General features: G+C 48.2%; 1 protein-coding gene across 1 annotated transcript in view; it reads left to right on the forward strand.

Annotated features, from left to right (window-relative positions):
• LOC136945597 (A-type voltage-gated potassium channel KCND3-like) overlaps positions 1 to 26,257 on the forward strand; it is a 48,714-nt gene extending 22,457 nt beyond the window's left edge. The window contains exons 2-6 of the mRNA XM_067239515.1: positions 13,513 to 13,675; positions 20,547 to 20,648; positions 23,754 to 23,846; positions 24,139 to 24,407; positions 24,689 to 26,257. Coding sequence (XP_067095616.1) covers positions 13,513 to 13,675; positions 20,547 to 20,648; positions 23,754 to 23,846; positions 24,139 to 24,407; positions 24,689 to 24,935 — 874 coding nt within the window. The 3' untranslated portion in view covers positions 24,936 to 26,257. The remainder of the gene's footprint in view (positions 1 to 13,512; positions 13,676 to 20,546; positions 20,649 to 23,753; positions 23,847 to 24,138; positions 24,408 to 24,688) is intronic.
• Positions 26,258 to 27,666: the final 1,409 nt, after the last annotated feature.

The raw sequence follows: 27,666 nt of genomic DNA on the forward strand, positions 1-27,666 counted from the left end.
GGAGGGGGGGGGGGACAGCAGCCCCCCTACAGGGCCAGGGGGTTCTACCTCCACCCAGACCCAATGCTATTCTGACGGGATGAAAGAGCAGGGAGGAGGAGGAGAGAGACCGGATGTGGGGGGAGATATGTGGAGGAGAGAGAGGGGGAGAGAAGAATGGGAGAGATGGGGGGGTGAAAGACAGAAGGAGGGGAGAGGGGGTGAGGGGAGTGTCTGTTGAAGCATTTGAGCGTCTGTGATAGTTTGTTTCCTCAGTAGAGAGCCTGCCTAAATGCAGTAGCACAGACATCAATAGCTACAGATGACCGGTGCAAACATGACGACTGAGAATTATAATCATAACTGGAGCAAGAACGATCATGACTGGTAGTAATACTGTAATCTTAGCTGGGTCAACAGTCCAATACATGCAACCAGCAAAGATGAAGGCTCTCTATAGACAACAATGAAAATTGATATTAATTCATTATTTTTTTGTGTGGCACTTCAAAACTTTTCATTTTAAACACCTAAAAAGCAAGTTGAAACAAACATCTCAGCTAAAGCAATCTACAATGCGAGTAAATCACTCGCATATGCGACCAAATTTCACTTTAGGCAACTAAAAATTATCTTTAATTAGCCAATGGATAGTAAATTGTTCGATTTCACTCGGCTGTGATTGACTAGCAAGAGGCAAATAATAAGTTTAGCGCAGATTTCAATGACGCACCGTTGCTTGACTGCGAGTTAACATGATTGGCTGCTATGACAACAGACGTACAATTAGTTATTATTCTGCTGCTAAGTAAAGAAAACGGAGATTGCCAAAGTAACGGAAAGTCGCTAGATTTGTCGCTCGTCTTTAGATAAGATTTTTTGTCGCTAGAGAAGGTGAAACGCTACACTGCCTCTGTCGCTTTCTCTCACAAAAAGATCGACTTGATTTTTACGGCACTCGTCACGCACAAAGAGATGGATGCAAAAAAGCTACAATTCCAATCTGAGCAGAAAACGCGTAATGGTTCTTTTTGTTATCAAGACAATTTAAGATTACTGTTCCTTGTTCAGATTATTTTTGCTCTGCTAATCAGCTCTGCCAACTGCGAAAGAGCCTTCAGTGACCAAAAGAGAATAAAATCAGATGTCCGCAGCAGTCTCACATCCTCACGCCTTTCAGATCTGATCTTCATTTAAACAGAAGGCCCAGAGCTTCTGCAGTATGATCCATCATCAGCTGTGGAGAGGTGGCTAAAGTCAAGTGGCAAGACAAAGCCATTTGCTAAACAATGGTAGATTAAATCCATATGCAACATAAAGACTAATTCAGACAGATGATGTACTTTTTTTCTCCAGTTGCATTGTTCATGCATTTCATGTAAAAAGTCTGGTGAGTAAAATAAAAACATTACTAGCTAATGGCAACTCAAGTTTCATTGTGTCCGTAAAGCTGTTATTCTGTTTCCATCAGCTTTGGTCTGTATCTCCACCTAATCTCACTCATGGGTCTTATGGAGCTTGAGATATGTCCTCACATTACATTTGAGAATCTTGAACAGCTACATAAAACTCTGTTGTAAATGGAGTTGGTTTTAGCTGAGAGTGAGTGATGTTTCTGCGTTCGTCCCTGGCTGAAGCAGGCAGGTACGTCTTCTGAGGGGAATGTCTCCAGACTAGATGGATTCTCCTGAAGGCTGGTTTGGACAGCAGCTCTCCATCTTTCTCGTGGACTCTAATCCTCCCAGGGTCTTCTCTCCTCTCTGATGGAGTATTCCCCACCCCCCCTCAGACGGTTCCATCTCACATCCTTTCTGGTCCTCCAACCCTCCATCATTCCCATCATCTCCAGCTTCATCCCTCCATCACTCCTCCCTCTGTCCATCTTGTCACCCCACCCTCCCCATCCCTTTCTGCCTCCCTTTGTCCCTCCATCCCACCCCTCTCTTCCTTTCCCTCCCAACATCCATGCCTCCCTCCCTCCTCCCTCTCTCCCCTCAATCCATCCCTCTCTCCTCCTCTCCCACCCTTCATCTCTCTCCCCCTCCCGACCTCTATGCCTCTTCTCTCCATCCCTCCCTCGGTCCCCCCTGGTCTCACAGCCAATCCCCTCCAGTGAGCGTGCCTTGATGATGACATCATGATGACATCATCAGGGCTTGACCCCCCCCCCCCCCCCCCCCCCCCCCTCCCCCATGCATTTGCTCAGGACACTGAAGTTGTTCTTGACTGATGTTTATGATCATACTGCTATGATGACATGAGATACGGCTCATTTCCCTCCAGGGAAATCTACATGCTCGCTAAGGCAAGTGTACTGTGTGTAAACGTAACGCACACACTGCATTACACACACATACTCTCTCTTTCACACATACACACAAACACTTTCTCACATACAGTACTCACATACACACACACACACACACACACAAGAACAGACGTTTTTTGGAACGACTGAGATGCTGAGTACATTCTCTCTCTCTCTCTCTCTCTCTCTCTCACATGCACTCTCTCACATGCACTCTCTCACACGCACTCTCTCACATGCACTCTCTCACACGCACACACAGATGTTATCTGGGCAAAATGATGTTTGTTTTAAGGCTTAAAGCGTGTCAAGCCACGCCAGCAACTTGCTGGTAATGACTGGTAATCACTTCACGTGTCTCTGTCCAAACAACTCATCTTGATCCCTGCTTTAAGACCACCCTGTGTTTGGGTTTCATCGCCGTGGAAACATCTCTTCAGTATTCAGCTGCTCCTGGTTTGTCTTGCGGTCGTTTAGGATCTGTAGTAGCAGGAAAGTATCAGCTCATCTCTGTGTTTCACAGCTGGTTCTCGCCATGACACCAGATCTGGCACATCAATCAGGGATATGCTTTATGTAATAGATACACACGCACACACACAATACCTCACACACGCATACACACAACATTCAGTATACACACATACACGACCACACACACACATTCAGTCCACGCACACATTCAGTAGAGACACACACAGTACACACACACACATACACACAATGCCACCATCACTTAAATACGTAAACACCATCAAATTGGGTTATTATTTATTTCATTTATTCAAAGAACGCATTACGAAAACACACAGAGACACAAAGCATGCTGTAGCGAAACACCATGAGATGACATTGAGCCCGAAGCGCTCTCTCTCTCCAGTAGAAACACCCAGCACAGTTTTAATGAGCCAGATTCAGTAGCGCTAATTGCAATCCTGTGACTGGAGACAAGAGTAACTGAGTTGCGAACGTGCCTCGGGGCTAATCACACCATCACAACCCTGAACACTGCAACACTGGGAGCTGTTTGGTTTCTAACCGTTTTGCTCTGCCTCTAATGAGGAAGATGCTGCCTCTAATGAAGAAGATACTGCCCTTTTATGATGAAGATGCTGCCTCTACCATTGAAGATGCTGCCTCTAGCATTGAAGATGCTGCCTCTAATGATGAAGATGCTGCCTCTAACAAGGAAGATGCATCTAACGAAGAAGTACTCTTTCTCTCACTGAGAGTCAGGGGTCAGGGTCTAACATTAGACTAAGAGAACGAGGCGAGCGTAGCACCGAGTGGAGGACATGGTCGACGCCCAGGCAGCAAAGCTCTGAAGTGAGATGGGATTCCTTTTTTTTTATAGTTTCCAGAAGGACCTACACACAGGAGTGAATACTAAGATAGAATATGAGCCAATTGTAAGGCCAAGTCTGACCTACTGATTGTGATTAACATAAGTATATAGGAAATCCTTGATTTTTCTCCCACAGAACTGATACATCCCTCCAGTAATTAGGAGAAGCTGGACTGCAAAAGGCTGGAGTTAGGCCTTTATGTTGCTACGCTACGCTGCACCTGACTGGCTCTGCTCTTTACACTGATTGGTGTTCTGTTTGAATAGCGAAAGTTGGTCTGTGTTTCTAATTGATCTCCTGCCATGTGTTTCCTTCAACGCAGTCTGCTGACTCCTTGTTTTCCTTTACGGGACAGTAAAGATTTCGGATATAACTGACGTCTCGTCACGTTAGCGCATCGCTAAAACGTCGCCATGACGCCGGATCGTCAAACCGGGAGGCAGCGGAATGTTCGTGTCTGCTCCTTTCCACGCGAACTCCGAAGAGGATTTGAAGATGTTTTTATTCTGTCGTTTGAACCCATCCAGTCATGCAGCAGGAAACCAGATGGAGGGGAAAGTAGTTATCATTTAATGAGTTTTTCTTCCAGACCCACAACTTAAATTAAGGGATTTAATTACAAGCCCTCACTTCAGGTTCGCTGGTCTGGCCTTGGTCTTGGCTGACAGGATGAGTGCCCTCTTAAACATCCCTATTGATTGCTGCGTGTTGTCAGGGCTGTGGTCTCATCCAGGAAGTCCTGTGTTGTTAGTCCCTCTGCTGGGTAGAGCTCCTAACTGCTTAGTCCCCTGTTTATCGCACACTCTCATTTAACTTAACCCTTTAGCATGCGAGATCACCTTGGTTTCCCCCTTTTTTGCCCCCCCCCAGCCATCCAGCCCGGAGCTCCCAGCCTCTCCAGCCCCCCAGCCTAGCCCCCCCAGCCTAGGCCCTCCAGCCCCCCCAGCCTAGGCCCTCCAGCCCCCCCAGCCTAGCCCCTCCAGCCCCGTCCCCCAGCCCTCCAGACCGGAGCTCCCAGCCCTCCAGCCCCCCCAGCCTAGCCCCCCCAGCCCGTCCAGCCAAGACCCCCCAGCCCAGTCCCCTAGCCCTCCAACCCCCCCAGCCCAGCCCTCCAGCCCGGAGCTCCCAGCCCCCCAGCCCTCCAGGCTGGTCCCTGTCCGGACGCAGATAGGCAAGGTCTCTCCTTGCCTCTCTCCAGAGACCCACAGCACGCAGGAGAACACAGCTCAGATACATGGTTTTACACTGAGCTGCTCACTTCTTAAAGGTCAACAGTGGGGTCTGTCTGTCTGTCAGTCAACCTGTCTGTATGCCTGTCTGTCTGTATGCCTGTCTGTCTGACTGTCTGTCAGCTTGTCTGGCTGTTTCTCTGTCTGGCTGTCCATCCACCTGTCAGCCCCCCTGCCAGTGGGCTGGTGAGTGAAGTGGGAGGCCCCCTCTCTGGGGCTACCACAGTGCCTCTGCCTCTCTCCTGGGTCTTCCTGCAACCTACTTTCTCTTCTAACCTACTTAGACGCTTTTTAAAAGGGCCAGTCGGGGATCCCAGGAAAGCGACTCGCTTCTCTCCTCCTCCTTCTCCTTCTTTTCCTCCTCCTCCTCGTCCTTTTCTCTCTGGGATGAAGGGAGCAGGAAGAAGAAGGGAGCGGCCAGCAACCACTGTAAAGAAGGGGTGTGCTGAAATGTGGAGGAGAGGAGGAGGACAGGAGACAAGTGGAGAAGAGAAGAGGAGGGGAGAGAGTCAGAGAGGAGAGAGGACAGGAGAAGAAAGGAAAGAGTGGTTAGGAAAGTAAAGAGTCAGAGAGGAGAGGGGAGAGGTGTAAAGGACATTGTGCCTACAGAGAGGGACCCAGGTTGCTGTAACAAGGCCACGACAAGTTCAATAACTGCTGTATAGTGCGTCTCGTCCAGGCCTGCAGATCGCATCCTCGCCCGCATCGTCCTCTGAAGGATTTTGCTGAGTCAGCAAAAACGCAAGCTGGTGACGTAACGCAGTGTTGACCGTGACCCCAGGCCTCCCCCCTCTCGTGCACGCCCGTACGCACGGCCGTGCACATGCTGCGGAGCGACTGTGAGGTCATAATGCCTCCTGCGTCCAGGGATGTGAAGTCTTACAGACAAACATCACGTCCCTTTGGGTTGAAGCATCTGCTGAATGACTCAAATGTTAAATGTTCCACAGTATCTGCCCTGTCTCAGTGGTGAGTTCTCCCCTCTCATGTTTTACTTCCATAAACTGTATCTACTGCATCTACTGATTTGAGAGTTTTTTCTAGACTTGTAGATGAGGGGACTTGAGGTTGAGGAGGGGCTGAGGGAGGTGGGAGGTGAGGGGGGTGTTGGTGTGATGGATGCAAGTGTTGCTAATCACAGACACGGAAGATCAGCGTGTCATATCCTGTCTTCTGGTCTTGGTAGATGTTCAACCTTGTCTGTGTGTCTGTCTAGTCAAATATGTGTCTGTCTTTACAGTGAGTGTGTGTGTGTGTCTGGCATGACAATGTGAGTGTGTGTCTACCTGCTATTACAATGTTTGTGTCAGTATCAGTCATGACAATGTGTGTGTGTGTTCAGATCAGCCATTAGGCTCCAGGCTGAACGACCATCTTTTCATTTCCTCTTATCGATGTAGCCCGTAGTGGGCTCGCCGGCTGAGGCGCTAATTGTTCTCTGTTCTGTCGTGTTATTGGGGGGCAAACTGGGGTGTCATCGATCGCCGGGCTGCAATGGCGGGAGATTAAGTACTGAGACGAGAGAGGATCTCGCTGCTCACAGACGAGAAACTAATTGGTTACGAGTCCAATCGTCAGGAGCAATTATGGATTATTGTTGTTCGGTGTTGAGTTTCACAAGATCTTCATATTGGCCGTTGTGGATGCGGGCCTGTTGGGGTTCAGGAGAAGCTCTCTTTTTTACATTTGTTCATTTAGCACTTTTATCCAACGGACTTACATTTACATTACATTTAGTCATTTAGCAGACGCTCTTATCCAGAGCGACTTACAGTAAGTACAGGGACATTCCCCCGAGGCAAGTAGGGTGAAGTGCCTTGCCCAAGGACACAACGTCAGTTGGCATGACCGGGAATCGAACTGGCAACCTTCGGATTACTAGCCCGATTCCCTCACCGCTCAGCCACCTGACTTCCAAGAGAGAGCTTTACAAAAGTGCATAGGTCACTGATCATAACAACAAGAGAGCCCCAAACATTGCGAGCAGCCAAAACATGAAACATATACATGGTGGAAAACCAAATAAGTGCCAAATGGAAGAACCATAAGAGCATGCAGTTAAACAAGTTACAATTGAACAACATGAAACTCCCCACAAGAGTGCAAGAGTGCACCTGTAGAAAAAAACAATCAACAGTAAAATATTTCACAGCGAGTACAAGAGTTTGAAACCGTTACAACTAACCAACAAGAGCAACAAGTCTCTCAATAAGAGTCATTGTGATCCTGGAGGAAACTAACATCAGGTCCAGCAAATCATTCTTATGTACCGTTGTACTCCCGGAACAAGTGCGTCTTAAGCCTTTTCTTGAAGGTGGGGAGACAGTCAGTGTCTCTGATGGAGGTTGGGAGTTGATTCCACCATTGGGGGGCCAGACAGGAGAAGAGCTTGGGTTGGGAGCGGGCGCTCTTGAGCGGTGGGGCCACCAGACGGTTGTCAGAAGAAGACCGTATGTGGCGGGTTGGGGTTGTAAGAGGTAGAGGGGCTTCTGTTGTCATGCTGCGCAAGACTGTGCAAAGCTTGATGTTGAGAAACCGTCCGATAATAAACGGATGTTACAGTGAATCGAAACTGACATTGTTTTGCAGAGTCTCTCCCTCTTTCCCTCTGTCTCTCCTTCTCCTCTCTCCCTCCCTCTCTCTCTCTCCCTCTTTCTCCTTCTCCTCTTTCTTTCCCTCTCTCTCTCTCTCTCTCTCTCTCTCCCTCTCTCTCTCCTTCTCCTCTCTCTTTCCCTCTCTCCCTCCCTCCCTCTCTCTCTCTCCCTCTCTCGTCTTTTTTTCATTATTTCTCTCTCTTTCGCTCTTCCCTCCCTCTTTGTCTTTTACATTACAACGGAAGACCTCTGTCTTTTGATCTTCTCTTATTTTCCCAGGTTTTCCCTTCCTGGGTGCTACTTATACTTCAGCTAGCTGATTTAGCCCTGTGCCAGTTTTCTGATGTGCTCAGATGAACCTTAATGAGGCAGACACAGCCAGGTTCCTGTGACCCCTGCACCGGAACAAGATGGCTGACATTGAGAAAGAACCTGTATAACACGCAACCTGATGAGACGACACTGTTCTCTCCCTGCATGGCCACACCCACACAAGCTAGCACAGCCTTCTGGGAAGAGAGAGGCCTTTGTTTGGACTGTGGGTTTTTAGTCGCGAGTAAAAAGAAAAGCGATGTGATTTGGAGACGCAGGGATAGAGGCGTTCCTAGTGCCAAGCTCAGCCCAGAGCTGATGCAGGCCGTGTGGCCTGTCTTTTGGCTCTCTGGCTGACTGGAGACAACAGTCAGACATATTTCCTTCACACCCCCTGAATATCACGCTCCATTACTCTGGGTGATTACACCGCTGAAATTGTCAATGTCTGCAGTGCAGTGTAACAGTATGACTTCCAATAAAACAGGAGCATCGTGTGTTTGTGTGTGTGTGTGTGTGTGTGTGTGTGTGTGGAGAGAACAGTGTGTGTGTGTGTGTGTGTGTGTGGAGAGAGAACAGTATGTGTGTGTGTGTGTGTGTGTGTGTGCGTGTGTGTGTGTGTGTGTGTGTGTGTGTGTGTGTGTGTGTGTGTGGAGAGAACAGTGTGTGTGTGTGTGTGTGTGTGTGTGTGTGTGTGTGTGTGTGGAGAACAGTATGTGTGTGTGGTGACAGAGAGCAGAGATAAACAATGAACTGTGATTTCCAGACACACCTCCCAGGACAATGAAAGGAATTACAAATGCATTAGGTGTTGTGGCATTTTAATGTGACCATAAGTATCCGACTGCAACTCACGGTGAAGCAAATTTACCAAACTTAATAAACAAAGTTATTGCAGTCGTGAGATTGTGATTGAGTGATATTGCACTGTGGGTCTATTTGTGGTTGAGTGACCAGAGGTTTCAGACAGTACATCTCCATTAAAAAGCTTTCATCCTGTTGTGGGCACCATGGAAATGCTTCAGTGTGGGAGACACTAATGACATGGTGCCACAGTTATTTTTGTTTTGTATTTGACCGCTGCCCAAACTAATGAGCGCTAATGCAAGCCTGGGTGCTCTATAATACAGTAACTGTTTATCTATTAACTTTTATATCCAATATTATCGGATAATGGTCTCCAGCCTGTGGTCTGAAGCCCTGTGCATCACCAGCAGTCTGGAGGAGGGGGTCTGGAGGAGGGGGTCTGGAGGAGAGGTACTAGAGGAGGGGAACTGGAGGAGAGGTACTGGAGGAGGGGAACTGGAGGAGAGGTACTGGAGGAGGGGAACTGGAGGAGAGGTACTGGAGGAGGGGAACTGGAGGAGAGGTACTGGAGGAGAGGAACTGGAGGAGAGGTACTGGAGGAGGAGAACTGGAGGAGAGGAACTGGAGGAGAGGTACTAGAGGAGAGGAACTGGGAGGGTCTTGCTCCTCCAGTTTCTGTCTTCTTGTCCTCCCTTCTGAGGGTTCTTTCTCTCCCAGGGCAAGGGAGCGAAGTAGGGTCCTGTGCCCTTTCTCCAGCCAGCTGCCCCTGTCTCCAGCTAGCTGCCCCTGTCTCCAGCCAGCTGCCCCTGTCTCCAGCTAGCTGCCCCTGTCTCCAGCTAGCTGCCCCTGTCTCCAGCTAGTTGCCCCTGTCTCCAGCTAGCTGCCCCTGTCTCCAGCCAGCTGCCCCTGTCTCCAGCTAGCTGTCCCTGTCTCCAGCTAGCTGCCTCTGGTGCCCTGTTCCCCAGGCTGTAATGAAGCTGGAGCTGGAAGCAGCAGGCTGTGTTTGAGCTCTTCTTCTGATATATGATGTCTGTTCCCAGAGGTTGGGCACTCATGCTCCTTACCCTAATGACTGTAATAATACAGACCTCCTCTCTTTCTCTCTCTTTCTTACACCTTACTATTAGTCTGTTCTTTTTAATCTTCATCATCCTCCTTCTCCGTACCTCCCTTTATCCTTCCCTCCCTCCCCTCCCTCCTCCCTCCTCCTTCCCTTCTCCCTCCTCCCTCCCCATCCCTCCTCCCTCCCTCCTCCCTCCCTCCCTCCTCCCTCCTCCCTCCCCCTCCTCCTCCCTCCTCCTTCCCTTCTCCCTCCCCCCTCCTCCCTCCTCCTCCCCCTCCCTCCTCCCTCCCTCCCTCCTCCCGCCTCCCTCCCTCCGTCCTCCCTGGCTCAAGGTTGAAGAGGACAGGTTGAGCGGAAAAGGGGGAGGGGATTGTCAGGGAAGGTTGTATACCCTTCAATTCTCCTGAGGTAGTTTTGCACTTATTGCTTGTGTTCACTTGTTGTGGAGGTCTGCTGAGCGGCCCAGATTGGTTTCTGGCTGGCCAACATGATGGTGAACCCAGGGACGAGGGCCACAAATGCACCTTGATGTGTGGAGAACGAACAGATGACAGATAATGTGCTGTGTTTGACCCGTGGATGTTCCAGTGAGCTGCTGTACAACAAATGCTTCTCTTGCTCTCGCTCTCTCTCCTCTCTCTCTCTCTCTTCCTTTCTCTCTCTCCTGCTCTCTCCTTCTCCTCTCTCTCACTCAGTTCTCCTCTCTCTCTCACTCAGTCTCCCTCTCTCTCTCACTCAGTCTCCCTCTCTCTCTCACTCAGTCTCCCTCTCTCTCTCACTCAGTCTCCCTCTCTCTCTCCCTCTCCTGAAAGGTGGAACTGAGGGCAACAAATGATGTTGATGCACTGCTATCAGCTCTTTTGATTTGTGATTTTCTCTCTAGACAAAGATACAAGATGAATGTACTTATTGCTACCTCTTGTAAAGCTTACATCACTTTGAAAAAAGTTTGATTCCCTAAATAAACCTTCAACCACTTTGAAAAACATTGGTTGAACATCGGTTTAACTGAACTGAATGTTTGCTAAATGATTAACATGTGCATTTAATCGTTTCATTCAGTACATGGACAGAAACCATTGAGGTAAATTCGTTTTTTTCTGGCTCCGTATGGTCTAGCTGTTATACGATAATGCACACGCACACACACACAGTCATCGTAGACACACACACACTGTCATTGAAGCCACACACATACACTCTCATAGACACACATGCACACACACACACAAACTGTCATGACACCAATCAGACTACTGTAGGAGAGCTGGTATTCCGGCCGTGTCAGAGACCCACTCTCTAATGAAGACTGAACGAGGGACGAATTGGAGGAATAAAACAAACTGGAATCATTTCCTCACCATCGATTTGTCCTTCTTCATCTCCCCCACCCCCTTTACTTCTCTGCTTCTATCTCCCTCTTATCCTCCTCGTCCTTCTCCTCTTCCTCCTCCTCCTCCTCTCTCTCCTACTCCCTCCTCCTCTTCCCCCTCCTCTCCTCCTCCTCCCCCCTTCGTACTCCCTCCTATTCTTCCCCCTCCTCTTCCTCCTCCTCCTCTCTCTCCTACTCCCTCCTCCTCTTCCCTCTCCTCTTCCTCCTCCTCTTTCTCCTTCTCCCTTCTCCTCTTCCCTCTCCTCTTCCTCCTCCTTCTCTCTCTCCTACTCCCTCCTCTGTTCCTCTTCCTCCTCCTCCTCTTTCTCCTGCTCCCGTCTCCTCTTCCCTCTCCTGTTCATCCTCCCCCTTTCCATCTCTCTGTAAAACTGTGGCAGGTTGAAACACATTTTTGTACGAAGCTTGTTCACGAACCAAATCACCCCACTGCTGTGAATCTTCAGAGCATCTTTTACAAACAGTGCAGTGGTTTACCTACAACAGAGATGTGTTTGTACTGTGAAGATTTATTGTGTGATGCCATAATGCTCTGAGTTGTTCTAAAAAGTCTGTGTGTATTGCTCTCTATTCAGTCTCTCTCTGCACATATAATATATACTATATGTATATATTTATACTGTGTGCATGTACATATACACACATATATTGAGAGATAGAACAACTATAATACATGCTGTATGTCGTATAATCTGTACATATAGTATATAGTCTTTAATTCTGTGGTCGATTTACATACACAAACATACATACTGTATACATAATAGTTATATTGCTGTAAATGTCTAAATACTGAATAGTCTACGGTGTTGTAAATAACACGGCGTCTAGTCAATGCTCGATTTTACAGATGTCATTTCTCTACAATAGTCATCTTAAATCTTAACACCTGCCATCTGAACACGGTTGACTTGTTACGTTTCTCCCAATGAGCTTTCACTAAGCATGTTTAGTCTATTATGAGGGCCTGGCTGGTCGCTTGATTAGTTTTAATCACCTGTCTGTAATGGCTGTCTCAGCGGCATGTAGACAGTCCTTTTAGACGGTGTCTCTGCGGCTGGGGGGGGGGGGGGGGGGGGGGGTGGGGGGGGGGGCTCTGCTGTCTACAGGCTTTGTGTTGTGATGAATGGAAGCAAATGCACGTTTTAAGAAATCCACAGTCGGAAGAAAAGCAAAATGGCTGCTAAACTCTCTCTCTCTCTTCACCACCACCATCATTTGCTGTCTCTCTTTTTGGGGAATTGTGAGGAAAGTGGATCAAATCATTGGAGGAAGAGAAAGAAATGACAGTTTAAATGACACAGCAGACAGAATGGATCTGTTTTCTCAGTGAGACTGTGCACCTGAGGGAGGGAGGGAGATAATGGAAAGACAAAAAGAGAGAAAGTGTGTGTGTGTGTGTGTGTGTCTGTCTGTGTGTGTGTGTGTGTGTGTGTGCGTAGAGAGAGTGTGTGTGTAAAGTGTTTGTGTGAACAGTGTGCATAGAGAGTGTGTGTGGAGGACCTCACAGGGTGAGTCTCTGATCAGAAACAGTCAGAAACAATTAACATCGGTAAGAATTAAAAAGGTAATGATAGGAGCACCCCAGATGGATTCATATACAGAGCATCACATTTAATAGCTGAGAAGTTGGATTACATTGTCAGTCTGAGAGAATGAGGGATGTTTTTACCGAGTCTTGTTTTTATTCTTAGTTTGTTTCACTCTGTCTCTCTCTCTCTCTCCCTCCATCACTCTGTCTCTGTCTTTCTTTTCCTCTCTCTCTCCCTCTCTCTCTGTATCTCTCTCCCCCCATCACTCTCTCTCTCCCTATCTCTATCTCTGTTAAGCAGCTATAAACATTGACACTGAAGGCTTCGGGAGGGAGTTTTGGTCCCCTGTCTGGCTGTCTGAAACAAATGATGGATGTTTATTGATCCTGATGTTCTCTCATGCTTTTCTGTCTTCATCCTCTCTGTGATTCACGCGATGAGACCAGCGCCGTGTTGAGATGGTAGCGTTCTGCTTGATGGATTACACCTGAGTCTGTACTGCGTACATCCTCACCCTCCTCCTCACCTCTCCTTCTCCTCCTCCTCCTCCTCACCCCTTATTCTCTCCTTCTCCTCCTCCCAGCTCTTGTTCTGTTCCCGCCTCTTGTCCTCCCATTACTTTTAGGTACTCTGAGACACTATAGGTCATGTCTGCCTTGTTGGGTTAGAGACTAGGGACTGAGACCTAGCTTCTTGATGGCTAAACACACACACACACACACACACACTTTCTCTCTATCTTATGAACTGGATTCAACATGTGATTTTTCCTTTTTGCTCCTCTCACCCTCCTATCTTACCCCACTCCCCCCCCTTCTCCCTCTCCCCTCTTCTTACTCCCCTCATCCCTCCTCCCTCTCCCCTCCTCCCTCTCTCCTCCCTCCATCACTCCTCCCTCTCCCCTCCCTCCCTCCTCCCTCTCCCCTCCTCCCTCTCCCCTCCCTCTCTCTAGGTACGGGGACATGGTCCCGAAGACGATAGCGGGGAAGATCTTTGGCTCCATCTGTTCTCTGAGCGGGGTGCTGGTAATCGCCCTGCCGGTGCCGGTCATTGTCTCCAACTTTAGCCGTATTTACCACCAGAACCAGAGAGCTGACAAACGCCGGGCGCAGAAGGTACAGGTGAACTCCTTTAACCCTTCGGTGATCTCCATCTGGCTGGGGGTGAGGGGTGTGTGAGGTGTATAGGGGTGTGTGTTAAACCCTCGCCCCCCCTGACCTCAAAGGCTGCAGTACTAACCTAGCATGCGCTGGACAAGTGAGAACGCACACATAGACCAGACTGACTGACTGACTCGCTGACCTTACTGGTTGACTGACTGACTGACTGACTGACTGACTGACTGGTTGAACTAACGCATGTCCTTGGCTTCACTGAAGCTCACTCAAAGTCAGTCCTCAATTAAATTAATGATGACAGTACAGATTCGATGACAGGTCAGTTTATTTTAACAAGCCTCACCTCACATCAAGGCCTCCTGGGAACATGAGTGCTCTCTGCTCCTGCATGGGCAGCACATCTTCATCCTCTGGTTATCATCATGTTAGCACAGGCCATATTAGCACTGCCCTTTCTGTAAGCATCATGTTAGCACAGGCCATATTAGCACTGCCCTTTCTGTAAGCATCATGTTAGCACAGGCCATATTAGCACTGCCCTTTCTGTAAGCATCATGTTAGCACAGGCCATATTAGCACTGCCCTTCCTGTTAGCATCACGTTAGCACAGGCCATATTAGCACTGCCCTTTCTGTAAGCATCATGTTAGCACAGGCCATATTAGCACTGCCCTTTCTGTAAGCATCATGTTAGCACAGGCCATATTAGCACTGCCCTTCCTGTTAGCATCACGTTAGCACAGGCCATATTAGCACTGCCCTTTCTGTTAGCATCATTTTAGCACAGGCCATATTAGCACTGCCATTTCTGTTAGCATCATATTAGCACTGCCCTTTCTGTTAGCATCATGTTAGCACAGGCCATATTAGCACTGCCCTTTCTGTTAGCATCATGTTAGCACAGGCCATATTAGCACTGCCCTTTCTGTTAGCTTCATGTTAGCACAGGCCAAATTAGCACTGCCCTTTCTGTTAGCACCATGTTAGCACAGGCCATATTAGCACTGCCCTTTCTGTTAGCATCATGTTAGCACAGGCCATATTAGCACTGCCCTTTCTGTTAGCAGCATGTTAGAACAGGCCATATTAGCACTGCCCTTTCTGTTAGCACCATGTTAGCACAGGCCATATTAGCACTGCCCTTTCTGTTAGCTTCTTGTTAGCACTGGCCCCTCAACACTGACTGTGGTAGCTCTAGCCATGTTAGCACAGGCCATGTTAGCATTGGCCATGTTAGCACTAGCATCCACACTGGCTCTTTAACACTGACCACGTAATCCCTGGCCCTGTTAGCACTAGCGTCCACACTTGTTAAATTAAATGACAGTGTGCGATAAACACGTGCAAAGTAGTTAGGAGCTCTACCCAGCAAAGCGGAAGAACAACACAGGTCTTCACGTCCTGGATGGTCTGCAGCTCTTATCCTGATGAGACAGCCCCTGACAACACGCAGCGATCAATAGGGATGTTTAAGAGGGCACTCATGCTGTCAGCCAAGGCCAGACCAGCGAACCTGAAGTGACGTCCTAAAAGGTTATACCCCAGAGAGCCTGCCTGCCCCGGGTACCCTCTCTCTCTCTCCCTCTCTCCTGCAGTAATTAAATCCCTCTCCTTCTCACCTAGCTGGAGCTCGACCTAGCCTGAGGAAAGAACACACCCACCCACCCCCCTCCCTCCACCCCCTCCCTCCACCCCCTCCCTCCACCTCCTCCCTCCCCTCTCTCCCTCCCCACCCCCCTCCCTCCACTCCACCCCCCCTCCCTCCACACCCCCTCCCTCCACCTCCTCCCTCCCCACCCCACCCCCTCCCACCCTCCCCTCCACCCCCACCTCTCCTCAATCCCACTCCCACCCTCCCCTCCACCCCCACCCTCACTTTTTCTGCTGTCCAACTGCGGACACTGTGGAGGAGAGAGCATTTATCTAGTAATGACTCTCTCCCTGTGGGGCTCCAGTTGTGCGGGGTGACCTCTATCAGCCAGACAGGAAGTCAGCTGAGCTGGAGGCCCTGTCGGGAGGGACTGGAAGGAGGACCAGTGTCAGGGTCAGACTGGGACTGTAAACATCCCGGGACTTTGAAACAAAGACTGACCCTCGACCCCCAGCATTTCTCAAACATGCTTTCTTTTTGTGCAGCCGGTTTAAACGTGAACACTAGGATGACGCTGTGCCATGGATGGTCACGATAAACTGTCAAATTTAGGAAGTGAGGACTTAACATTGCAATTTCCATTCATTCGTTTCATTATTAAATCCAGAATCAGGAAAAAATGCTCGAGGTGCTGGGGAGATTACCCTGGTCCATTCTGAAGAGAGAGGAGAGGTGGAACAGAACCCCCCTCCCGAGAGGGGGAAATAGGGGGAGAGTGAGACATAGAGAGAGAGAGAGAGAGAGAGAGAGAGAGAGAGAGAGAGAGAGAGAGAGAGAGAGAGAACAGGGAGAGGAGGGGCGGAAAAGTAGGAGAGGGAGGAGAGAGACAGAGATGACTAAGTAAAAATAAGAGGGGAGTGTAGGTTGTCTCAACCCCTCCCTCCTCTCCCCTCCCTCCTCTCCCTCCTCTCCTCTCCTCTCCCCGTCCCTCCTCTCCCCTCCCTCCCCTCCCTCCTCTCCCTCCTCTCCTCTCCCCCTCCCTCCTCTCCCCTCCCTCCTCTCCTCTCCCCTCTCCCCTCTCCCCCCTCCCTCCTCTCCTCTCCCCCCCTGTCTCCTCTCCCCTCCCTCCCTCCTATCCCCCTCCCTCCTCTCCCCTCTCCCCTCCCTCCTCTCCCCTCCCTCCCCTCCCCTCCATCCTCTCCCCTCCCTCCCTCTTCTCCCCTCTTTCCTCTCCTCTCCCCCCTCCCTCCTCTCCTCTGCCTCATCTCCCCTCCCCCTCTCCCCTCCCTCCTATCCCCCTCTCCCCTCCCTCCTCTCCCCTCCCTCCTCTCCCCTCCCTCCTATCCCCCTCCCTCCTCTCCCCTCCCTATTCTCCCCTCCCTCCTCTCCCCTCCCTCCCTCCCTCCCTCCTATCCCCCACCCTGCCCCTGCTCTGTCCTCTTGGTTATTCACCTGGAAAGGAAATCACTCAGTACAGACCTCCCAGCATGCGATGTCCCAGCTGAAGTTTCACACCAGATCAGAACTAGACCAGACCACACCAGACCAGAACCAACTAGACTAAACCAGACCACAGCAGACCAGAACCAACTAGACTAGACCAGACCACACCACACCAGACCAGAACAGACCAGAACAAACTAGACCAGACCCCACCAGACCAGAACCAACTAGACTAGACCAGACCACACCACACCAGACCAGAACAGACCAGAACAAACTAGACCAGACCACACCAGACCAGAACCAACTAGACTAGACCAAACCACAACAGACCAGAACAGACCAGAACAAACTAGACCAGACCACAACAGACCAGAACAGACCAGAACAGACCAGACCAAACCAGACAACGACAGATCGCACCAGACCAAAGTTCTGGCGGACAAATACAGGGGTGGTTTGGGTTCTGACACAAATCAGAGGGTGTTATTTTTTGGGCAGCAGGGAGGGAGCAGAGCGGGCACTAATGGAGCTGGGGTGAAGTGGAGCCGCCACCCAGACATGGTGAACCGCTACCCGGAGGAAGAGAGGGAGGAGACAGGGAGGGAGGGAGAGAAGGGGAGTAGGGAGGATAGAGGAACGGAGGGCCGTAAGGTAAAGAGGGGGGAGAACAGTGGGAGACAGAGAGCTAGAGATATATAGGGAGGGAGTCAGGTGGCTGAGCGGTGAGGGAGTCGGACTAGTAATCCGAAGGTTGCCAGTTCCATTCCCGGTCATGCCAACTGACGTTGTGTCCTTGGGCAAGGCACTTCACCCTACTTGCCTCGGGGGAATGTCCCTGTACCTACTGTAAGTCGCTCTGGATAAGAGCGTCTGCTGAAATGACTAAAATATAGAGGAGAGAGAGAAGAAGGGAGAGATCTCTTTTTCGTGATTTATTTTTCTATGGGTCTCTCGATTCTCTCTTTCATGCTCTGTCTTTCAATCTCTCTTTCACTCTCCCCCTTTCACTCCCTCTTTCGCTCTCTCTTTCACTCTCCCTCTTTCACTTTCTCTTTCAGTCTCTCTTTCACTCTTTCACTTTCTCTTTCACTCTCCCCCTTTCACTCCCTCTTTCGCTCCGTCTTTCACTCTGTTTCACTCTCTCTTTCACTCTCCCTCTTTCACTCTCCCTCTTTCACTCTCTCTGTTTCACTCTCTCTCTTTCACTCTCTCTTTCACTCTCCCTCTTTCACTCCCTCTTTCACTCCCTCTTTCAATCTCTCTTTCACTCTCCGTCTTTCACTCTCTCTGTTTCACTCTCTCTCCCTCTTTCAATCTCTCTTTCCCTCTCCGTCTTTCACTCTCTCTGTTTCACTCTCTCTCTCTCTTTTAATCTCTCTTTCCCTCCCTCGTTCACACTCTCACAAACATTTATCAGCATCTTTCACATCTGCAGAGTGTGTGAATGTCAGCCTCTCCTCCAGCTGAGATATTCTATTACATTTACCCCGAGCCCACCAGGCCCCTGCGTCTGTGTCTGGATCTCCCCCCTGTCTCTCAGCCAGCAATCACAGTGCAAGGTTAAAGACATTACTCTCACCTTGGACTATTGAAAAGCACTTTAGACTGGAGCTCCTCTCTGGTGGTCCACGCCTCTTCCTCCAATATCCTCCACAATCATTTAAATGTATTCTTTACATTCAGACAACACTCTGAGGGGAGGCTGAGAGAACAGGTTAAAGCACTCTGTGGCCGGACCCGTATAGTCCAAACACTGACTGACTAACTAGATAAGTAACTAACTAACTAGATACTGTGCATATGTACTTAACTAGCTAATGTTACTAGGCTAACTAATCACATAGCCAAACTAACTTAGATAAGTAACTAATCTGACAGCATCATTCATCACTGCATCGGCACAATTTACACTAAGAGTAGTTCGATAGTTGTAGATTTACAGCACTTCTCTCTTTCTCTCTCTTTCTCTCCCTCTCTTTCTCTCTCTCTCTCTGTCTCTTTCTCTCCCCATCAAATTCTCATTAGTCTCCTTTCTCTAATTGCTTTCTAGTTGATCGTGTTAGTCCCTGTTACTCTCATCATGGCCCTCACAGGAAACATCAACCATGCTCTCATCACTCACAAGTCCACCAACGACACAATTGTCAAACTCAAGTAGGCCCAGTTGCTTAACAACACAGAGTCGGCTCCTTTAATGGAAATACCAAATGAATGCAAATGAAGGTCAAGGCAGTCAAAGCTACTATGTATATATGATGTTATTACAGTTTTTCTCAATTGCTAAGACACATTTCTTGAATGTGTACTGTGTTTTCTCCAAACTCTAAACACACATCTTCATACTTACACTGTTTTGGCCAAACCCTTGACTTTTGACCCAAAATCAAACACTGTAGTCAAAACCATATTATCTGTCTTATAAACCTAACTTTGCATTCAAAATACACACAAAGCCCTCAAATAAATTCAACCTTCTGAATACCCTTTAGACACTGATGGGCGGATTTGAAAACACTATTATAAAAAGGTTTTCAAGAACCATTGAATATAACGTGTCCCTGAATTTTAGATATGTTCCACATATATTGCTCTAAATTGTAATTTGGGGAACAAAGGCTAAGAAAACAAGGAAATAAACAAATAATTGTTGCCTGGGTAACAGAGCTTGAGTACAGTACTGTTCATTGTGGGTCAGCATCCTATCTCTGACCAGGGTCAGGCCAGAGATTTTCCTCAACTTCACAGGCAATGTTTTCTCTAGCCAAACAGCAGGGAAAATGCCCCTGAATGCCTGAGCCATCCCTGACAAGACTCAAGAGCAATGTCCCCACAAGCTTCTTCCATGGCTTGGAGAAGGTTGTTCTGTCATAGGGATTTCTGTCATAGTGTGGCACGGATCTCATTTGAGATTGTTGTTGTTCTTCCTCTTCCTCTGCCTCTTCCTCTCCCTTGTCCACCTCCTCTCATTTGGACAATTCTTCCTTTTCTTCTGATATTAGCATCCATGATTTCAAAGTACAGATCAGCTTAACTTTGTATTCATTCCAAACCCCTGATTGCTTGTTGAGTATATTTGCTTGTTAGTGCTTACACATGGATAATTGGTTGTTAAGGTTGTTTGAATTGCGCTGTTTTGGGTTTACTTATCAAATGGCAGTGTTTTCTGAATGACATAATGGTGATAATTGTGTCTTAAAGTAAGAGGTGTGTTTAGACTTTTGCAAAGAAGTGTGAATGAACCTGAGAAATGTGTCAAAAAGGGTCTATTGTGTGTAAAGATTGGGGTACATGGTCTTTCTGCTGGGATTTGGCAAAATGGTTTTGTGGGGATGGCTTACACATACCATTTTTGTGTGTTAGCAATCAAGAAAAACTGTAATATTCCATTAAGTTGTAGGAGCATCCTAACATGGAAACTGAGCGTAGGAGAGAGAAGAGAACAGAAAACTTTGGGTGTAAGAGGTGACAGAAGGAGGGAGGTAAGGAGAGAGAGGTGAAAGAAGGAGGGAGGTAAGGAGAGAGAGGTGAAAGAAGGAGCGAGGTAACAAACGATGAGGCAGCACCCTCTTGACATTAGAAGAGGCGTTACTCATCACTCTCTCTCTCTGTCTCTGTACATTCTCTCTCTCTGTCTCTCATCTCTGTCTCTGTACATTCTCTCTCTTCTCTCTCTTTTCTCTCGCTCATCTCTTTCTCTGTCTGTACATTCTCTCTCTCATCTCTCTCTCTCTCATCTAATCTCTCTTTCTCTGTCTCTGTACAATTCTCTCTTTTCTTTCTCTCTCCCTCTCCATCTCATCTCAGTCTGACCTTTGACCTTCTGCCCACACAGAAAGCCCGGTTGGCCAGGATAAGAATAGCCAAGACAGGCAGCTCCAACGCCTATCTGCAGACCAAGAGGAATGGCCTTTTCAACGAGCAGCTGGAGCTCACGGTAAGATGACCCCTGACCCAGCCCTGACAGGCTACAGCGTGATCATAAAGTGTACCGTTCGTGTCATCAATAAGTCCTGGATCATGATTGGCTGGTCACAGGGAGGGAAGTAAGGAAGGAGATAAGGAAGCTGAGAAGAAAGGGAAAGGAGGTTGTGTGACAACTGTCACAGGTTTGATTGACAGCTCATCTTGAATGCTAAGCTATCCAATCGGAACAGGAGGCGGGAGCGAGGAAGGGCGCGCTCTGTTGGTCAGTCTGTGCATGGGCAGCGATTCAGGCAGCAGGGTGAATGACCCCCTTACTTTCCTCTTTCTCACCTCAGGCAGAAAAGGCACAGAAAGGACAAATGACATCAGAGACAGGGACAGAAAAATACACTTTCAGAGTCGCTTGTCACATGATGAGACACTAGGACGTTTCCTAGTCTGGAGAAGGATGTGAAGTGATCATTTTTACGTATGTACTCGTGTGTTAAATGAACCTGTACGAGCAGGTTGAACTCTTTTATGCTCTCTCTCCTGTTTAATCCCTTTTTCTCTCTGGTGTTCTCTCTCCTCTCTCGTTCTCTCTCTCTTGTTCTCTCTCTCTTGTTCTCTCTTCTCTCCTGTTCAATCTCCTGCTCTCTCTCCTTTTCTCGCTCTCTCCTTTTTGCTCTTTCTTCGCTTCTGTTCTCTCTCTCTTTTTTCTCTATCTCCTTCTCTCTCTATCTTTCTGTCTCTCTCTCTTCTCTCTCTCTCTCTCTCTCTCTCTCTCTCTCTCTCTCTGTTCCCTCTCTCTCCTTTTTTCTCTCCTGCTCTCTTTCCTTCTCTCTTTCTCCTTCTCTCTCTCTCCTTTTCCCTCTCTCTCTGCTTCTCTCTCTCCTTCTCTCTCTCCTTTCCCCCTCTCTCTCTCTCTCTCTCTCTCTCTCTCTCTCTCTCTCTCTCTCTCTCTCTCTCTCTCTCTTTCCTTCTTCCTCCATGTTCTCGTCTGTCATATGTCTGTGCGAGGAGGAGCCCGGCCAGATTCACTCCCATGTGAGGAGGTTCTCACAGCTAATGAGTCATTAGTCATCGTTGAAATGGCCTGAGAACAGCAACTACAATCTGCCTCTCTCCGCTCCTCTCTGGGGCCGCCTCGCTCTGCCGTCCAATCACGTGTTAGACGCTCGCAGGGCCGAGCGGCCCCCAACGCTCATCACCCGTGCTGTCAGAGACGCTCACTGCAAAGCCAGTAGATCAAGGTCCCTCTGTGTGTTTCTCATTACTGAGTTGTAGTTTAGAAACGGAAAATTCCAAACTATTCCCACGTTCATGTTAGCCAACTGTTTTTGCGGCCGGTTTGCGGCTGCTCTGACTGAAATCCCCCGGTGTCTGCCGGCGTCTGGCTGCGGTCCAGGGAAGCAGCGTGTGAGCGCTGGTGGTGACAGGTTCTTCACGGATCCTCTGGTTAGGGTGGCTTTAGCAAATTATAACCCTGTCACAGCCGTCAATCAGACAATTAGCCTGTCAGTCAGCAAGTTAGTCATCTAGATCCACAAGACAGGTTCAGATCCACATGTTCACATGCAGAGATGGCAAAAGGACAAACATGCTTCACTCAAGTAAGAGTTCGGATACTCATGTTTTAAAAGACTCTGGTAAAAGTTGAAATACTGACTACACTTTTTCACTCAAGATAAAGGAAAGAAGTATGGACTCTGACAGGTACTTATGTAAAAAGTAGCCATTACTATTGAATTACTGCTACCTATTTTAGTAAAAAGTACTTTTGTACTTTGTTACTTCCCATCTCTGCAACAGTCTAATGATCGTGTTTTTGTTTAGATTTTCCCAAAATTGGCTTATTAGATGACCAGCAGGAAGTTGTTATATTTATATGTATGTGTTATATTTACTGTTTTTCAGCTAGTCTGTTTGCTAGGTTGTTCAATTGTTACATTAGTTTGAGTAGTCTCTGGGACAGAAGGTCTTCTTCTATTTCTGTTGGTAGATCAAAGCCTGCTGCGTTGGAAAGAAAAAACAATTTTCTTTGACTTCACAAGTCACTCGTGATGACTAAAATGATTCATAAAAGAAGTGTAACGATTCTTTTCCTGTTATTATTTTCCTGTCTCCTTCTTCCTTCCATTCTTCTGAAACAGCCACCTTGCAAGCAAAACCATTTTCTGGAGGTATTTAAGCAACTGCCACATACAAACATAAAATCAAAAATTTTAAGTTTACATTCTGTAAACAAACTGTCCCAAGCGGGAAGACTTAAATCTAATTTAAACGTATTAAATGGGAGGTTCATTCATTTTCACAATGTTTTCTTTCTTATATTTGTATATCTTTTTCAAGACAATTGGAAGTGTACTTAAAATGTATCGATTTTTATATTCAGATACTTGTTCACATCTTTAATATATGTAAGTATTTTATTTATTTTGCTATATAAATAAAGTGCCTTGCCTTATACATCATAAGTATTCTTTAGTTCAAAATGTTTTCACTTGGGACCTCAGTTCTGTCAGACTGTGTGACACTAGACTAAGTCACATGCTTTTTGATTGTACTGGGACTGGGAAAAAACCACACAAAATAACTAGATTTGACTACAGATTAAACAGATCACCCCTGCGACTATTAACATGCGTGTTTTACATATGTGTATCTTCATGTGTGTGTGTGTGTGTGTGTGTATGCCTGCATACTTGTGTATGTATGTGTTTACGTGTGTCTTTGTGCCTGTGCACGCACGTGTGTGTGTGCATGTATGTATGTGTGTGTGTGTGCGTGCCTGTCTGTCTGCTTGCCTGTCTGTCTGTCTGTCTGTCTGTCTGTCTGTCTGCTTGCCTGTCTGTCTGTCTGCTTGCCTGTCTGTCTGCTTGCCTGTCTGTCTGTCTGTCTGTCTGTCTGCTTGCCTGTCTGTCTGTCTGTCTGTCTGCTTGCCTGTCTGCCTGCCTGCTTTCCTGCCTGCCTGTCTGTCTGTCTGTCTGTCTGTCTGTCTGTCTGCTTGCCTGTCTGCCTGCCTGCCTGCCTGCCTGCCTGTCTGTCTGCTTGCCTGTCTGTCTGTCTGCTTGCCTGTCTGCCTGCCTGCTTGTCTGCCTGCCTGCCTGCCTGTCTGCCTGTCTGTGTGTGTCAGGACTCAGGGCAGGACGACAACCAGAAGCTGAGCCAGACATCGTCGTGGCTGGAGAGCCAGCACCACCTGCTGCTGTGTCTGGAGAAGACCACGGTGAGTCCAGGCCTCTGCTCATTCTCTGCTCACTGTAAACACCCTGCTATGAGTCCAGGCATCTGCTCACTGTAAACACCCTGCTATGAGTCCAGGCATCTGCTCACTGTAAACACGCTGCACAGAATGATAAGGTCAAGATGGATATTACAGCAAGTGCTGTAACTACGGTAACCATGTATTGTGTATGAGGATGTGTTATATGTCATCAATGCACTGTACTTTTGAGATGATTCAAATACAAACATGTTTTGACCGCTGACCACACCCTCCCCACCCTCCACATCTCCAGGCTCATGAGTTTGTGGACGAACAGGCGTACGAGCAGAACTTCCTGGAGACCGCGCTCCAGAACTACCCCCCCGCCTCGCGGAGCCCCTCCCTCTCCAGCCAGGAGAGCACCTGCTGCTCCCACAGGAGGAGCAAGAGGGCGCTGCCTAACGCCTCCCCCTCGCCCTCCCTGGCCCTGCAGGTCACCCCCCTGGCCCCCCAGGCCCCCCTCCAGGAGCTGAGTGCCAGCCACATCCAGCAGAGAGGAGAGCAGCAGCTCCACTCCTCCAGGTCAGCCTCACAGAGCCAGGACGGCCCCCCCCCTACAGTGGTGGTGCTCACGCGTGCAGTTCTCAAAGCAGCCTCTAGAGTGCGCTGTAGTGTTATTGTTGTTTACATGTGGTTCTGTTGCGACAAGTGTGGAGGCCGGAGTGAAGATTTCTTCTTCTCTGTTTAGATCTCTGGTTGTCGTGCATACAGACTATAAAGTGCACGCACATTGAAGTTAGTTTAAAGACTAATAGATTTTCTCTTGCTCTCTCTTTTTCGGTCTCTCCTCCTTCCATCCTCAGTCGTTCCAGCCTCAACATGAAGCCAGGGGAAGTGGGCAGGATCAACTGCAAGGGAGGTCAGATCACCACGGCGATCATAAGCATCCCCACCCCCACCGCCCTGACCCCAGATGGAGACGGCCTCCACGGGCCCGCCCAGCGCCAGCCCCCCCACCCCGCCCCCAGCGCACCCCGGCCCCCTGGAGCCCCCCAGCCCCCCAGCGTTCAGACCACCAGCTCCAACATCGTCAAAGTGTCTGCTCTGTGACTGACTGATTGACTGGCTGAATACCTCACTGGATGTGACTGGCTGGCTGATTGACTGACTGGCTGGAAGGCTGGTTAACTGGCTGGATGACTGGCTGGCTGGCAGGATGATTGTTGTGAGCAGCAGACCAGAAGGAGAACCTGCTCTGATTTGAAGAACTCTTGACTGTCCCTGGCTGTGTGAATAGGACTTCACTTCCTGTTGACAACAAGGTCAGGAAGCACTTCCTGTTAGCAACCTATTAGGAAGCACTTCCTGTTAGCAACCGGTTAGGAAGCAGACAATAGGATGATCCTAGAACGCGAGTTCAGGCCGGCAGAAGTGCATCATGGGAACAAGGAAGTGAGACTGTGGATGTAGACGTTGTGTACTGTTTCCTGTAGACTTGGTCACGGCGTGGATATGTGTGGATCTTTATAACTCTGGAGAGGAGAGGGAAGTGGACTATCTAGCTTGACGTCACTTTGTGGTTCTAATTTGTGTTATGTGTTGTTTTGTCTTAAATAGTTATTACATGTATGGATTCGATTTGGGAATTTTAGTTTTTGGACATCTGAACGTGTGTGTGTGTAGGCTTGATGTTTTGGATCACAATGGTTCCTTCACTGTTGTTCCCAACCTTCATAGAGTGTTGAACCACTATCGCCTGACTTTTTCCCCCTCTTATTTCTTTCTACCTATTCTCTCACATTCTCCCTCTTCTCTCTCTCATTCTCTTTATAGTTCCCCCTCCTCTCTTTCCTCCCTCTTTACCTCCCACCTTCTAACCCTCCCTTGTATCTGTCTGTCCCCTCTCTATCTCTCCCTCATTTTCTCCACCCCCACACTCTCTCTCCCTCTCATCTTCCTCTCCCTCTCTCTCTCCCTCTCATCTTCCTCTCTATCCCTACCTCTCTCTCCCTCTCTCTGACCCCCTCCCTCCCTCTCTCTCTCCCTTTCTCTCTCTCTCCTTTTCTATTGATCGACTTAGTCAAGGTCCATAGCTTGTGACCTCAACGTGTTCAGTAAAACAATAACAACAAAAGAACGTAGTTTTTAAATGTAAATTATTCATTTTTATCTGTATGTTTCAATATGATATATTTTGCGTTGGCTTTTATGTTTAGTGTGTGTTCGACCAGGTATTAAATAGAGCTGAGGTTGTTTTGAAAAGGATGCGATGAACCTGTGCTCAAATGTAACTGTGGATGTCCAACCTGTCACGTGACACATCACATGATATTTAATATCACATGGCAGCTCTAGTCGCACAACATATATCACATGATGTATCATGTCACATCACATATCACGTGACATTTCACATCCCATGAGGTATGAGCAGGACATCGTACTAAACTCACTGTCCATGCTAGCCAAGATTCTCTCAACACACCTGGTTTGTTCTTAAGAAACAACTAGTAGTTTTTAAAGACTGCTACTGGTCCACTTGGTTTACATGATACCGGGATGCCATTTTTATACTCACTGAAGTAACTGTAAGTATGAGAGGGAAGTCATCTCTCACTCTGCACAATGGGTGCTGTGGCATTAGTTTCGTTGTACCAGGTGAATCATATCAAGTGCTATCCCTCATATTTCACACTGCTGCGTTCATGAGAAAATTAGGTTCTCTTTTCTTAACCCTTGTGCTGCCTTTGGGTCACATGACCCGAAGGTTCGCAACGAACCATCGTTGTGTTTACCTAATTTTAAACAATACAAAACAAATAAAAAGCATTTTCTTTTAACCTTCGCGATGTGGGGGGTCTGAGACAGCCCGATGGTTAAAAGAAAATGCTTCACTTTGTTTTTGTATGCGGTAAAGTTGACGCAATACGACGGTGGGTCACAATGACTGATGGGTCACAATGACCCGAAGATAACACACGGGTTCAAGAGCACTTACTGTCCTCTGGCTTGGGAGAGCAGCCTAGCAATCTAGGATGTTTCTATGTAAGGTATTTATTTAGCAGACGCTTTTTTCCAAAGCAATGTGCAGTGGGGGAATTTAGCCTGCAACCTTTTGATTTACAGCCAAATGCTCTAACCACCGAGCTTCTCATCCCATTCCTCCTGCTGCATTGTGGGATACCATGGGGCAGCTGGTTCTACGCACTTCCAAGTGGGGGTCGAAAACGGTGACTTCCTGTGCTCTGTGTGTTTATTTGTTGACTTTGTCCCTGTTGACTTTCACCTTCTTGTTCTTTGTAATCTAGCTTTTGCGTCCGCGGTGTGTATTATGTCATGTGGATGTTTCTGTTTGCAGTCTGGTGTCATTTCCTGTGGCGTGTAAAGAGATAAAGACAGTAGAAACAGCTGGCCTGGTTTTCCTTCAGAGGCTGATGCAGACCTCTACAGTGTGAATGAGAAATGTAAAACACAATCATTTCCTCACACACACACACACACACACAAAAACATGACAATGACTCACACACGTACAGCACATGCAGCTCAGACAGTCTGCCAGGTAGTGGCAAGAAGGTGCAGGGTTCGATTCCTGCCTGGGGTGTCCTGTTGGATGCTCAGGTGGGACATCTCCAGGCCTCCTTGTGGTGAGGGAGTCGGGCTAGTAATACGAAGGTTGCCAGTTCGATTCTCGGTCATGCCAACTGACGTTGTGTCCTTGGGTAAGGCACTTCACCCTACTTGCCTCGGGGGAATGTCCCTGTACTTACTGTAAGTCGCTCTGTATAAGAGCGTCTGCTAAATGACTAAATGTAAATGTAAATCTCCAGGCCTCCTTGTG

This window comes from Osmerus mordax, chromosome 1 (genome assembly GCF_038355195.1).
Source record: "Osmerus mordax isolate fOsmMor3 chromosome 1, fOsmMor3.pri, whole genome shotgun sequence".
Taxonomy (NCBI): Eukaryota; Metazoa; Chordata; class Actinopteri; order Osmeriformes; family Osmeridae; genus Osmerus; species Osmerus mordax.